This window comes from Scylla paramamosain, chromosome 47 (genome assembly GCF_035594125.1).
Source record: "Scylla paramamosain isolate STU-SP2022 chromosome 47, ASM3559412v1, whole genome shotgun sequence".
Taxonomy (NCBI): Eukaryota; Metazoa; Arthropoda; class Malacostraca; order Decapoda; family Portunidae; genus Scylla; species Scylla paramamosain.
In genome coordinates this window covers 4,796,007-4,810,000 of record NC_087197.1, presented here as the reverse complement: position 1 = coordinate 4,810,000, position 13,994 = coordinate 4,796,007, and the positions used below count along the sequence as shown (strand labels likewise).

General features: G+C 42.8%; 1 protein-coding gene across 1 annotated transcript in view; it reads left to right on the top strand.

The window, feature by feature from the left end:
* The window catches only part of LOC135095033 (serine/threonine-protein phosphatase alpha-2 isoform), a 27,847-nt gene extending 15,225 nt beyond the window's left edge, over positions 1–12,622 (top strand). The window contains exons 3-7 of the mRNA XM_063995670.1: positions 981–1,211; positions 4,635–4,849; positions 7,257–7,370; positions 8,864–9,007; positions 9,694–12,622. Coding sequence (XP_063851740.1) covers positions 981–1,211; positions 4,635–4,849; positions 7,257–7,370; positions 8,864–9,007; positions 9,694–9,954 — 965 coding nt within the window. The 3' untranslated portion in view covers positions 9,955–12,622. The remainder of the gene's footprint in view (positions 1–980; positions 1,212–4,634; positions 4,850–7,256; positions 7,371–8,863; positions 9,008–9,693) is intronic.
* The last annotated feature ends 1,372 nt before the right edge of the window (positions 12,623–13,994 follow it).

Sequence of the window (13,994 nt, the reverse complement as noted above, 5' to 3'; positions counted from 1 at the left end):
AAATAAATCTTTTTCCATCGTATTATTATTACTATTATCATTTATTTATTTATTTATTTATTTATTTATTATTTTTTTTATCAATCATCATCGTCTTTATCAAATTACCACGCCTAATCATTTTCCGTGTGGCCCCTGATTAGTTGATCCCCTGGTGGTGGTGACGTGCGTGTTACTAATACTAATACGTTGGTGGTGGTTATCATGGCTCCTGTCAGTTATCATCACCATGTCTACATTATCAGGTTCATCCGTCAGTTTGTGTCACTTTTGCTTTATCGTGAGCTGTGTTCGTTTGTTTGTTTATTTTGTCGATTTATTTTGTTGATTTATTTATTTATATTTTTTTCCAGTGTTTTTTCATGTCATTTCCCACCTGTGAAGAATTAATTTCAGGATTATTAGTTTTCCTTTTTATTTTTCTCTTTATTTATTCGTTTCTTTACTTTTTTCTCCATTTTTTTTGCTGATTGCCTTGTTTCCACATACCCTGGAATGCCTTCATATTTTTTCATCACCACTACTTCCAAACCCAATTAACTTACCCACACTCCACCATCTTACAAACCCAATTCAATTACAGACACACCACCACCTTATTTACAAACCCAATTTACCAACACACACAACACCACCTTATTTACAAACCCAATTTACCAACACACACAACACCACCTTACTCACAAACCCAATTTACCAACACACACAACACCACCTTACTCACAAGCCCAATTTACCAACACACACAACACCACCTTACTCACAAACCCAATTTACCAACACACACAACACCACCTTATTTACAAACCCAATTTACCAACACACACAACACCACCTTACTCATAAACCCAATTTACCAACACACACAACACCTTACAAACCCAATTTACCAACACACACACACACGCACCACCACCTTACAAACCTAACCCACCAATGACTAAACGACTCACAGCCACCCTTCATTTATCTACCCGCAGGAGACATTCACGGACAGTACTACGATCTGCTACGACTATTTGAATATGGAGGATTCCCACCTGAGTCGAATTACCTGTTCCTGGGCGACTACGTGGACCGTGGCAAGCAGTCTCTAGAAACCATCTGTCTGCTGCTGGCTTACAAGATTAAGTATCCAGAGAACTTTTTCCTGCTCAGAGGCAACCATGAGTGCGCCTCCATCAACAGAATCTACGGCTTTTATGATGAGTGTGAGTACCCAGTGTTGGTGTTGGGGTGTGAGGGTGATGGGCTGAGTGTTTGTGCGTGTGTGTGTGGATGTGTGTGTCTGTAAACTATCTTTTGTGCCCTTGTCTTTGTCAGCTGTCTACGGTTTCCTTGAGTGAGTACAGGTGTTGGGAATTGTATGGGGGAGATAGAAGGGTAGATAAGGTGTGTATGTGTGTGTGTGTGTGTGTGTGTGTGTGTGTGTGTGTGTGTGTGTCAGTCCATCCCTCCATCAACGCAATCTACATCTTTATGAATACTAGTGTGTTTAGCTTTATATGGAGTGAATGAGTATGTGGGTGAGTGGCTGGTTGGGAGTAGGATAAAGATAAGTGTGTGTGTGTGTGTGTAGGTTTGTGTCTCCATGAACAGATTCAATGGGGTTTTTTTTTTTTGCCGGGTGTAAGTAAGATTGTAAGGGAAAATTGTTGTTATATACAGTTGTGGTGGTAAAAGATGAGTTTTTCTGCACATTAATTCACCAGCACTGTGCAGAGATAGAAATTCAGTGCTTGTATGAAATGAATAATGAATGGATGGAGAGAGAGAGAGAGAGAGAGAGAGAGAGAGAGAGAGAGAGAGAGAGAGAGAGAGAGAGAGAGAGAGAGAGAGACGTGTGTGAGCATTTTATCATGAACTGAATTTATTATATCTTTATTTTTATGGAAAGTGTGGGAGGCTGAACACAGGAGATTACAGATATATAGGTCTCTCTCTCTCTCTCTCTCTCTCTCTCTCTCTCTCTCTCTCTCTCTCTCTCTCTCTCTCTCTCTCTCTCTCTCTCTCTCTCTCTCTCTCTCTCTCTCTCTCTCTCCTCCCACGGAAATATCGCGTGTATGTTGGAAGAGAGAGAGAGAGAGAGAGAGAGAGAGAGAGAGAGAGAGAGAGAGAGAGAGAGAGAGAGAGTATTGAATGTTGGCAGTTGTGATCCGATATTTATTGATGGTGATGGATTGGAGAGAGAGAGAGAGAGAGAGAGAGAGAGAGAGAGAGAGAGAGAGAGAGAGAGAGAGAGAGAGAGAGAGAGGAAGGAAGGAAGGAAGCTGACAAAATGCACTGTCCTTAACCCCCACCTCATATCTCTCTCTCTCTCTCTCTCTCTCTCTCTCTCTCTCTCTCTCTCTCTCTCTCTCTCTCTCTCTCTCTCTCTCTCTCTCACTATATTTATCATACTGTTCTCAATACATGGTCACTACTACTACTACTACTACTACTACTACTACTACTACTACTACTACTACTACTACTACTACTACTACTACTACTACTACTACTACTACTGCGTGGCTGGAAATGCTAGTAGTGGCCTTTAAAGAGACAGACTGACAGACAGGTAGACAAGTAAGGACTGATGTTTACTTTTTTGAAACTATATCTTTCTTTTATTTATATATTTGTTTTATTTATTTTTTCCTTCATGGTTTGTTATAATAGATAAATAAAGAAACAGACAGATGGATAATTACCCTTTCTTTCTCTCTTTCTTTTATTTGTTTTATTTCTTTACTTCCCATCATGCTTTGTTGCAGTAGACAAATGAAGAAACAGACACTGAGATGGATAACTACTCTATTTTTCACTTTACTTGCCTCCTTCATCCCCTCCTCTCTCCCACACCCACAAGAATAAGAGACAGAGAGACAGGAAGATGAGAAAATACTTGAATGGATGTAGATAGACAGACAGACAGACAGATAGACAAACATACATACATACATAAGCACACTGTTTACCTGCACATTCTTTCTTTATCCAGTCTCCTAAAAAGACAATGAGAGAGGATAGACAAGCAGATTTAATGATGAGCATATTATTTCTTTATCTCCCGTCTGTCACTTCTCCCTCTCTCGTAAAAACACAGGTAGACAGTGAATAAGTTTACAGTTTACCTCTTTACCTCTCTCCTTTATCACCTTCTCCCTCTTCCCTCCTCTCCCTAAAAAGATTAAAAAAAAAAAAGTATTGTCATCCAGGAATCCATTGTCTCCTTGTACTGTAAGAGGAGAGTCTCGCAAAGAATCGATCAGTTTTATCAGTTAGCGTTCACAGTGCACCGGCGGGACGCTTGCAAAGTGATGCCAGGGGGAGCAGAGAAGGTTGAGAAGGGAGAAAAAAAGTGTCAGAATTCCAGAGTGTTTCAGTGAAGTAATGAGGAAATGTTTTTGTTGCAGGGTGGTTTTGAAATAGTTGTCAGGTGTGTGTGTGTATGTGTGTGTGTGTGTGTGTGTGTGTGTGTGTGTGTGTGTGTGTGTGTGTTTTTGTATGAGATAAGATTACTGTTATTTTCTTATTACTACTACTACTACTACTACTACTACTACTACTACTACTACTACTACTACTACTACTACTACTACTACCTGTGTGTTATCTCAGGTATACACATCTCATTACCTGTCTCCTTTACCTGTGTGCTGCATTAGACAGACAAATAGACAAAAAAAGGAGATAATGAGAGGAATTTCACCACCATCACCACCACCACCATCAAATCCAGTCTACGTGTTTTCCTCATCAGTTTTATCAATTTTACAAAAGTTTAATAAAGAAAAGGCCACTTAATACTGTAGTGAAAGGTCATGTGAGCATCAGGGAACATAAAAAGTGTGCTGTGTTCTGTGGCATTTGACTTGTGCTGTGGGCTTGCTGTGTTTGCTGGAGGAACTCATTCGATTACATATTATTGTCTCTATCATTATTTTTTACTTGTTGTACTCTATCTACTTCCTTCTGTTAATGCTTGTCTTCCACTCCACCCGCATCAACTGTACTCCCAACACACCCATTCCTCTTACCAAGCCCTGTCTCTGTGTCAATCCACCCCTTTCATTTCTCCAGCTAGACCATTTATTTTTTCCATCTGTCTCTTCCGTCCATCCATCTGAAACAAAGCAAAACTGTCTCTTTCCACCCACCTCCACTAACACTCCTCTTTACCTCCACATCCTTCCACAAACTATCTATCCACCCACCTCAGCACCCCATCTAAAACATTCTCTCTCTCTCTCTCTCTCTCTCTCTCTCTCTCTCTCTCTCTCTCTCTCTCTCTCTCTCTCTCTCTCTCTCTCTCTCTCTCTCTCTCTCTCTCTCTCTCTCTCTCTCTCTCTCTCTCAAGCAAAGGAAGACATATACAGTTCTTACCCCCACACCTTTCCAGAAACTGTCCACTCACCTCAGCACCTCATCTAATACCCCCCCCCACCTCTCTCTCTCTCTCTCTCTCTCTCTCTCTCTCTCTCTCTCTCTCTCTCTCTCTCTCTCTCTCTCTCTCTCTCTCTCTCTCTCTCTCTCTCTCTCTCTCTCTCTCTCTCTCTCTCTCTCTCTCTCTCTCTCTCCCCCCCCAGGCAAGGAAAAAAAAAACATTTATACACCTATCTAACACACTCTCTCTCTCTCTCTCTCTCCAGGTAAGCGAAGGTACAACATCAAGCTATGGAAAACCTTCACCGACTGCTTCAACTGCCTACCAGTCGCCGCCATCGTGGACGAGAAGATCTTTTGTTGCCACGGTGGGCTGAGTCCAGACCTACAGAGCATGGAGCAGATCAGACGCATCATGAGGCCCACCGACGTGCCAGACCAGGGCCTGCTGTGCGACTTGCTGTGGTCAGACCCAGACAAGGTGTGTAGGTAGTGAGTTGGAGAGTGACTAACAGACAGAGTAAAAGTAGTGGTTGCAGTTTCTTATCATTTACGGTTTCTAGGGTTTTCAGGTTTGGTGTGTGTGTGTGTGTGTGTGTGTGTGTTTGGTTGTAAGGTGTTGCTGTGGATTGGTAAAGTGTTGGTTGTTGTTTTCAAATTGTGTGTGTGTATGTGCATGTGTTTGTGACATATTGGCATTTCAGATCGTGTGTGTGTGTGCGTGTGCATGCGCGTGTGCACACATGCATGAAATATTTAGGTAAATTGAGTGAGTGTTGGCAAGCTTTCCTGTGTGTGTGTGTGCACATGTGTGTGGGTTTACCTGCCTAGTTGTATCTGGTTCTATATGGGGTACCTGTCTTGCTCCATCTAGTTCTATACACAGTTTATCTACAACTCATGTCAGAGATAGAACGTAGGTGTGTGTGTGTGTGGGTGTGTGTGTGCACATGTACCTGTCTAGTTCTATCTGGTTCTATACAGGATTCAACTCCAGTGCATCTTGTCCTGTCTGCAAGTCAACTTCCATTTAAGTCAGGGTCGTGTTCCAAGCAACTGTGTTCTTCTGTTGGGGAGGAAACATCTCTTGTAGGCATCACTAGGAACACTGCTGTCTGTGCTGCTACTATCACTCTTATCACTGCCACATGTGAGGAAAGGGGCACTGATTGATAGGGATAGTCTCTCTCTCTCTCTCTCTCTCTCTCTCTCTCTCTCTCTCTCTCTCTCTCTCTCTCTCTCTCTCTCTCTCTCTCTCTCTCTCTCTCTCTCTCTCTCTCTCTCTCTCTCTCTCTCTCTCTCTCTCTCTCTCTCTCTCTCTCTCTCTCTCTCTCTCTCTCTCTGTAGGCAGCATTAGTTTAATATTATCATCAGCCTTGCCCATCAACCTCTACTCTTTGTCCTCTCTTGTAGGAAGTTGCTGTAGTGAGTGATGGTGGTGGTGCTTGTGTGTGTGTGTGTGTGTGTGTGTGTGTGTGTGTGTGTGTGTGTGTGTGTGTGTGTGTCCTTCATCTCTATTAAGTGGCAGGCAGACTTACATTTGCGAAAGCTTTTATCAATTGCAAAATGCCAAGGCCACTCATGATGCTGCTGCTGTTGTACTCTTAGTAATGCAAAACTCTCTCTCTCTCTCTCTCTCTCTCTCTCTCTCTCTCTCTCTCTCTCTCTCTCTCTCTCTCTCTCTCTCTCTCTCTCTCTCTCTCTCTCTCTCTCTCTCTCTCTCTCTCTCTCTCTCTCTCTCTCTCTCTCTCTCTCTCTCTCTCTCTCTCTCTCTCTCTCTCTCTCTCTTATCTGACAGTCCTCATTCTGTATCTGACATTAATTATTGTTCCTATCCTCTCTATCAGACACTCATTACATTGTTGTCTCTTTTTACTTGTCTATGTATTTTGGCATGTGTCCTCCAGGCATTCACTTTCCTCACTGTCTGTCTGTCTGTCTTGTGTATTTCCTTCTATCAGTTTCTTTTTTTCCATGAGATATTTCTGTCTTTTAACTTATGGTGCTTTCATCCACATTCTCTTGTATCTTCTGTGAATTAGCTTTTAATTGTGTCTTTCTCTTGTGCATTCCCTCTGGCCTTTTGTTGTTTTCCTGTGTGGCTCCTTGTCTTATCACTTTCCTTCCCTTCACATGTTTTTTGTTTCCTGCCTTGGTCTTGGTCTTTTGTCTTGCTTCTCTTTTGTTCTGCTTTCTTTCTTTCTTTCTTTCTTTCTCTCTCTCTCTCTCTCTCTCTCTCTCTCTCTCTCTCTCTCTCTCTCTCTCTCTCTCTCTCTCTCTCTCTCTCTCTCTCTCTCTCTCTCTCTCTCTCTCTCTCTCTCTCTCTCTCTCTCTCTCTCTCTCTCTCTCTCTCTCTCTTTTTGTGTGTGTGTGTGTGTGTACTTTATTTTTCACTTTCACACTGTCCTTCTACACTTTTCACACTCATTGTATGCTAGCTATTCATTCTTTTTAATTTGTATTTTCTTTATCTGTTTATCTTATCTCTATCTTTCTTTCCTTTATTCACACACATTATTTTCCATTAGGTATCTATTCTTTCTCCTTCCTATTCCTCTGTTTATATTATTTTTCTATCATATTGTCACATCATCCTTACATTTAATTAGTCTTTCTTTGTATTCCTCCCTCCAACCTCTTATTTTTCTGTCATATTCTCCATCTTTCTTTCTCCTGTTTATGTTTCTGCCTACCACCACACTCTGTCTTCTTTTAGTTACCATTGTTCATATTCCAATCTGTGTGTCTTTTCTCTGTATCATATTCTTGTATTGCCCTTCTAATTAGCCACCCATAATTTCTACTGTCCATCTTTTCCGAGTTCCATGGTCTCACATCCTTCCACCCACACGCTCTGGGAAGACTCACGTTTTCTCTGTTCCCTGCAGGACACGATGGGCTGGGGCGAGAATGACAGAGGTGTTTCCTTCACCTTCGGCGCAGAGGTCGTTGCCAAATTCCTCCACAAACACGACTTTGACCTCATCTGTCGTGCCCATCAGGTGAGTCCAGGTGTTGGAGCATGATTGGCTGTGGTTCAAGTGCTGTAGAGATGGTCATTATGTTGTCTGTTCCAAGGGTGTGCCAGGAGGAGTGAGGGAAACGAAATGCGTAAAGCGATAATGGTGGTTTAGCTGTGGTTGAGCTGCTGTAGAGGCCATGTGTGTTCTCTGTGCCAAGAGTGTGCTGGGAGGAGTGAGAGAAATGAAGGATGTGGTAAACGTAATGGTGGCAGTTTGTGTTTTGTATGGATTCTGAAAAATTTACCAGTTTGAAATGCATTACCCAAAGTTTTTATTTTGTTTGTGGATTTTATTTGTTATTTTTAATTGATGATGCCCTCTAGACACACACACACACACACACACACACACACACACACACACACACACACACACACACACACACACACACACACACACACACACACAACCATCACCGTTCCATCAGTTCTGAAGTTAGCTGTCTTTCTGGCATCTGACGTCATGTTTAGTCTAATTATCTCCTTATCACACATATCTCTTTATCATGCAACTATACCCCCTGGCTCCACTTCTTCACTAACCTCCATACAAGATAGGCAGAGGGTGTCATGGTTTCATAAGGTGTAAGGGATAATCTTTGCAGCCTGATAACACTCGTGGTCATTTCATCATTTTTTTTTTTTGTAACACTTGTAAGGTAGTGTGGTAAACCTGGCCTTTTTATAACCTTATGCAGTTTTTATTACATGTACATTATTTTTTGAGATTGGTTAGTTTATTTCCATGTCCAGTTTAATGTCAAGGTGGTGTGAGAGACTGAACTGTGTAGAAGTCTGTAACACTCACCTTTATCCTCATAATGCTTATTTGTATCTTTGGAAGTCTTTGTAACAGTTTCATTTGATCCCAGATCCTGAATTTTCTCTTTAGTTCATGTGACAAATTCACACTGCCTATCTCAAGTCCACATCCTTATTTTATCATAGAAGACTTATCTTCACCTCTCTATAGTTGACATTTGTTTATTACTTCAAGAGGGTGGCTAGGAAAAGAATCATTTATACCTGCCCTTGCATTCCTCTGCACTCTGTTATTGTATTGCTCTCATTTCTCTCACATATACCATTCATATGTCCATCACACGTCAACCCTTCCTTTGGCTTCGTGCTCGTGTTTATAAGTGGTATGGGGGTATAACAAGAGGGACGTAAGCACAGTTCTCAGGGTCAGTAATCAGGATAGGGCAAGAACTAACAGGTTGGGTCTCGTAAAGGTTAGATTTAAAAGAGATAGGAGTTGGTTCTTAAATAGAGTGGTGGATGCATGGAGTAGACTCTGTAATCAGGTTGTTAGCACCGAGTCATTAGGGAGCTTTAAAAGAAAAGACAAATATATGGATGTGGATGACAGGTGGAAGTAGACAGGCATGTTTCTTACAGGGACAGCCACCTGTTGACCTGACAGCTTCCTGCACCAACCTTTATACTATGTTATGTTCCCCTCATGTTCAGGTGGTGGAAGATGGCTACGAGTTCTTCGCCAAGAGGCAGTTGGTGACCCTGTTCTCAGCGCCCAACTACTGCGGGGAGTTTGACAACGCTGGGGCCATGATGTCGGTGGATGAGACCCTCATGTGTTCCTTCCAGATACTTAAGGTGAGCAGCACAGGAGGCAGGAAACAGCTTTGTGTGGAGGAACTTTGAGCGCTGAGCGTGTTCCATGAAATGTTGAGCTATTGTCATGTCAGTCGTCAGTGTTAGGGAGTTGTATTGGAAGGAGTTCAGAGTGAGCAGCAAGGAAGGCACTGTTGTAGTTTCATAAGGTGTCTGGTGTAGTCTTTGCACCCCATTGATACTTGCAGTCATTTTGTTGACGTTTTATCATAGGCATTTTCTTCATAGTTGTCAGTGTCACTGTGTTGTGTTTGAGTTTAAAGTGAAGCATGAAATTAGTGAAGGGGTTGGCAAAGGCAGTGCTGGGCTGCTCTTCCTGAAGGAGTGCCATTGGTTAGTTTTCTGCTACTGTATCTCTTTGTACACTGCTCAAGGAACTTACTTGTGACTGGTAATGTAATTTTGTACAGGATGAATGGTTTCTAGGCGGGAAGGGAGGAAGAAGTGGTTTGATAATGAGGGTGCTAGTCATCAGGATCAGTGTGACTTGTGTGTGAGGGTGAACGTTAGTGTTGAATGTGGCAGTGGAATGTTAAGGTTGTGGCACTTTGAAATATGGATGCTTTGCCAAGTCATGAATGAGGCACTTTTCATGAGTTGGTGGCATAAGAGAAGGAAGGAATTTCACCCCAGGATGATCAATTGTGTGTTTTCTTTGCCCACCCCAGCCAGCGGACAAGAAGAAGTTCCCCTACGGAGGCCTGAACACTGGCCGGCCCGTCACCCCCCCCGAGAGGAGCCGCAAATCAGAAAAACAAGAAGAAATAGAAGTGCAGGGAGTCCCCAGCGTCTTGGTGGGCGGCCCCTCCCCACCACCCACCGCCCCCACCCCCATGGTCCCCGTGCAGCCAGCCATGGCCTGCGGGGCAGCGGGGCGTGGGCCGGGGGCCAGGGCAGGGCTGCCTCCAAGGCCTGACTTAGTGGAGTAAAGCTGTTAGACAAAGTTGAGTTGCTAAACTATTGTAGGTATCATATAATATTTATATTGATCACATAGCCCTGGTGGGAGCAAGGGGAGGCGGCTCAAAGTATTTTTATTATATATTCTATCCCGTAGAAGGTAAAGCTTGGACCCGTCAGCCTTGAGATGCCTGTTAAGGTCTTTATCTCCCATGATGATATTGATAATGATGATGATGATGATGATGATGTAACACTACATACAATTGAAGTACTCTTTCAAGTAAACAAAAGCTTGCAGTCATTATTCTGCAACTGTGATTCTACTGAAGTATTGGTTAACCTGTGTTTGTAATGTGGAGAGTCTGACTCACAACCATATACTATATTTGAGTATGTAAATAGCCACGGTATTTAATCGCATATAAGCATTTACCAATGTTCTTGTATAAACAGGTAGGTAGGGCCCAGAGAGGAGCGAGGGAGGCAGCCCCCACCTAGCTAGTGGCTGTGTTAGATCCGTGTACAAATGTCCCGTCGCCGTAGTAGCAGGACCACCACCACCAATACCACCACCACCACCACAGTCTTGTCTGGCTTTTAGTTGTCCCTGTCCAGTGTGGAGCCTCAGGGACTGCTGCGCGGCGCCATGCCGGCCCGCCGCCTCCCGCCAGGCAGGGCGGGGGGCGGCGGGGTCTGGCAGGCCGTGGCGCTGACAGGTGGCGTCCAGGCTTGGCAGGATGACGGCCTTTAGAGGGTAACACTAGAATGCTTTTGTATCTTTTCGTTGATAATTTCTTTTTATTTGTTCTCTTGTTTTCGTTAGCAGGTTAGTTAGTCAGTTCGTTGGTTAGTCTTGTGTTGCGGCGGCAGCGGCGGGGATGCTTTGCTTGTGGCTGCCAGCAGTGACTTGCCCGGCTGTCGTGCACTGCCACTGCCACCGCCGCCGCTGCCCTCAGCCTCATGCTCGTCTGTCTAGGAGTATTTTGAACTCTGTAATGTTATATTTTCTTCCCCAAGGAATCAACAAGAAGTGTCTTCACAACAGAGTACATGAATACATTACACACCAATACCTTATTTTAAGTGTGAAATTTTTGCCGTGTTCGTTGGCTGCATACATAATGATAGCAATTTATTATTATTATTATTATTATTATTATTATTATTATTATTATTATTATTATTATTATTATTATTATTATTATTATTATTATCATTATTATTATTATTATTATTATTATTATTATTATTATTATATTTGTCATTATTGTCATTATGATTACTGTCTCTTCCGTAGACTATCCTGCATCTTGACTTTATTATTGCTGCACCACTTGACACGTAGAGTCCTGAGTGACAGAATGGCATTGACAGACAGGTGGAGGAGGATGTTCTGCCAGACACCACACACCACCACCACCACCACCACAACAACCATAACCCAGCATGCAGCACACACACACACACACACACACACACACACACACACACACACACACACAGAAGCGTACAAGCCACAGACAGCGTAACATACATATTTTTTCTCGTAATGATTTTCAGTGAGTGTTGGCTGCCAGTGTTAGGGGGTCATGATTTTTCTGAGGAGATCCTGGTGGCCGTTGTAATTTGTAAGTTATTATGAAAAATCCGACCTCTGGGTGTGCACTGTTGCTGCCCAGTGGTCCACAAATCACAGGAAAATAAAAAAAAAAGCGAAAAAACACCACTGGCTTTCATTCTACTGTGCTGGTTTGGTTGAGTGATGCTGCAACCTCACACACTTCAACTGAGAGTGTGTTTGTGTGTCTGGTTGGACGACACTACTGAGACCCGTGTTTGGAATTGCTTTGCTCTCCCGCCATGACTATTTTCAAAGGCCCCAGAGATGATTAGCCGAGTTGTCAAGAGTGTTTCTGCTGTTAGTAATGTAGAAATCTTGTTAATTTTGTCATTAGAACCGTAAAAACACCCTTAGAAACGCGTGTCACTTCAACTAGAGCCTTTTGAAAGTAGTGGAGGTGTGGCGCAGAAGTGTTTCAGAATATAGCCCCTCACTTCATCCAGCGTGTCTGTGTGTCTGGCTGGATGACTACGTTACCTCCCTCACTTCATCCTGAGAGGGTTCCTTAAGGTGAAGTGGTGCGGTGGACAGTGACAAGCCGAGTCTCTCTCCACTCCTTTAATACAATGATACAACACTGACACTCCCCACACGCATCATTTCCTGTAAATACATAGGTCGTCTTCACTAGGTTATAGACTTGCCTGTATAAACTGTACATTTTTTTGTGAACTTAACTAATCAATTACTACGTATCATCATGTGTACCCCGGTTACGGCAGTTCACGTCAGTTGGTCAGCGTACCGTTTTACGAAATTATATCAAAATCCCGTTTGTGTTTGCCGATAATACTTATATATCAAGTCAACCACACTTTTTGATAATAGTGTCATGTTACCTAAAAATTTCTAGTGTCGATCTGTACAAAAAAGATTACAGCGTCTTTGGACATAGAAAAAAAAACTGTCTGCTAGTAATAATATCAATAAAAACCACATTTTTGATAAACCTAATTGTGTAATCTACCTAATGTACTGCAGCAAATAAATAAAGCTTTCGTCTTAATGTAAATGCGATCTGTACAAAAATATGATTGCGTCTTGAAGAAAAATATACGTTGATACCAAATAGCGAGCGTACGTATACATTAACCCCTGGTCTGTGTGGGGGAGGGGGGCTAGGCGTGGGGGGCGACGTACAGGGGGTGGTAAGGTGTGTGGGGCTTGGGGGCTGGGGGGGTACTTGATTTCTCCTTCATAGCGCACCTGGGGAAGACAAAGACAGGTAAGAACAGGTGTTAAGGATGCTGTAACTTCCTATTTCTCTCCATTTAATCCATCCTCCTCCGCCTCCTCCTTCATTTTCATAACTTACCGTATTTGATGGCTCATAAGACGCTACTTTTTTCTCAGAAAAAGGGTCAGTAAATTAGCCTGCGTCCAATGAGGCAAAGGTCCAACTTTGAGGCAGAAATAGGTTACAAGTCTACGGCAACAGAGGCTCTAAATTCAAACCACAGATGTCTTTGCACAACTAAATAAAGTCATGATTGGTAGTACGCCACAAAATGCTCTTTCTTTCAAGGTACCAATGTGTAGTATCTCATACTTACTGGTAATCCACATAGACTTTGACCAGTCAGGAAGAATTTGCTTAACCATGCACCACTTCTTCTTGGAGTTTTGTTGGGGCAGTGTAGGTTGTGATGTCACAGCCTTTGATGCCCCAAAGGTGAGGTATCCAATTATAATATTAGACTAGATGTGATGGAGCTGGTTGGATTTGTGGAGAAGGTTCTGGCAAGGTGGAGATGGTGCACCACGTTTTTCAAAACAAACGCGGTCGGTTGCGCTCCGACGTGACGTACTCGGTGACACCGAGTGTGACGCCGTTACTGATTGAGGTAAGACAATAGCCACACTTTCATACAATTAAAATTGAACCTATCTTTTTAACATTCTGCTTTTACACATCCTTTGGCTTTGAAAATGTACTAAAATACTGCATAAGAATTACATGTGAAAGATGCTAAAAAATAAAGTATGAAAAAATTTTATTATCACTGTAGTCCCTCAGTTAATGGTGCCGCCAAGAGCTAGGTGCAGTTAATGTTTACATTCAGCTGAACCGCATTAAGACTGAAACTCCCCTGCTTACCACACCTTTTGGGCACTAGAGGCTGTGACATCACAGTCTGCATGGCCCCAACTAAAATACCAATAAGAAGATTGTGTTTACACGTCAGCAGGATTGGTACAATCTTGTCTTTCAATACCCTCAACCGAACCATTACGTTCTGGCTTTCAAGGCCCGCAACCTTACCAAGATTTGACTCCAGAAATCCAACCAGCTCCACTGTATCTAGTCTGAAACACTACCTGTATACCACACCTTTGGGACGCCAGGCTGTGATGTCACGGCCATCACAGCCTCAACAAAACCCCAAAAAGAACAAGTAAGCTGCTAGCATAAATTAAACTTTTAAATGCTGAGTATTGGTATCT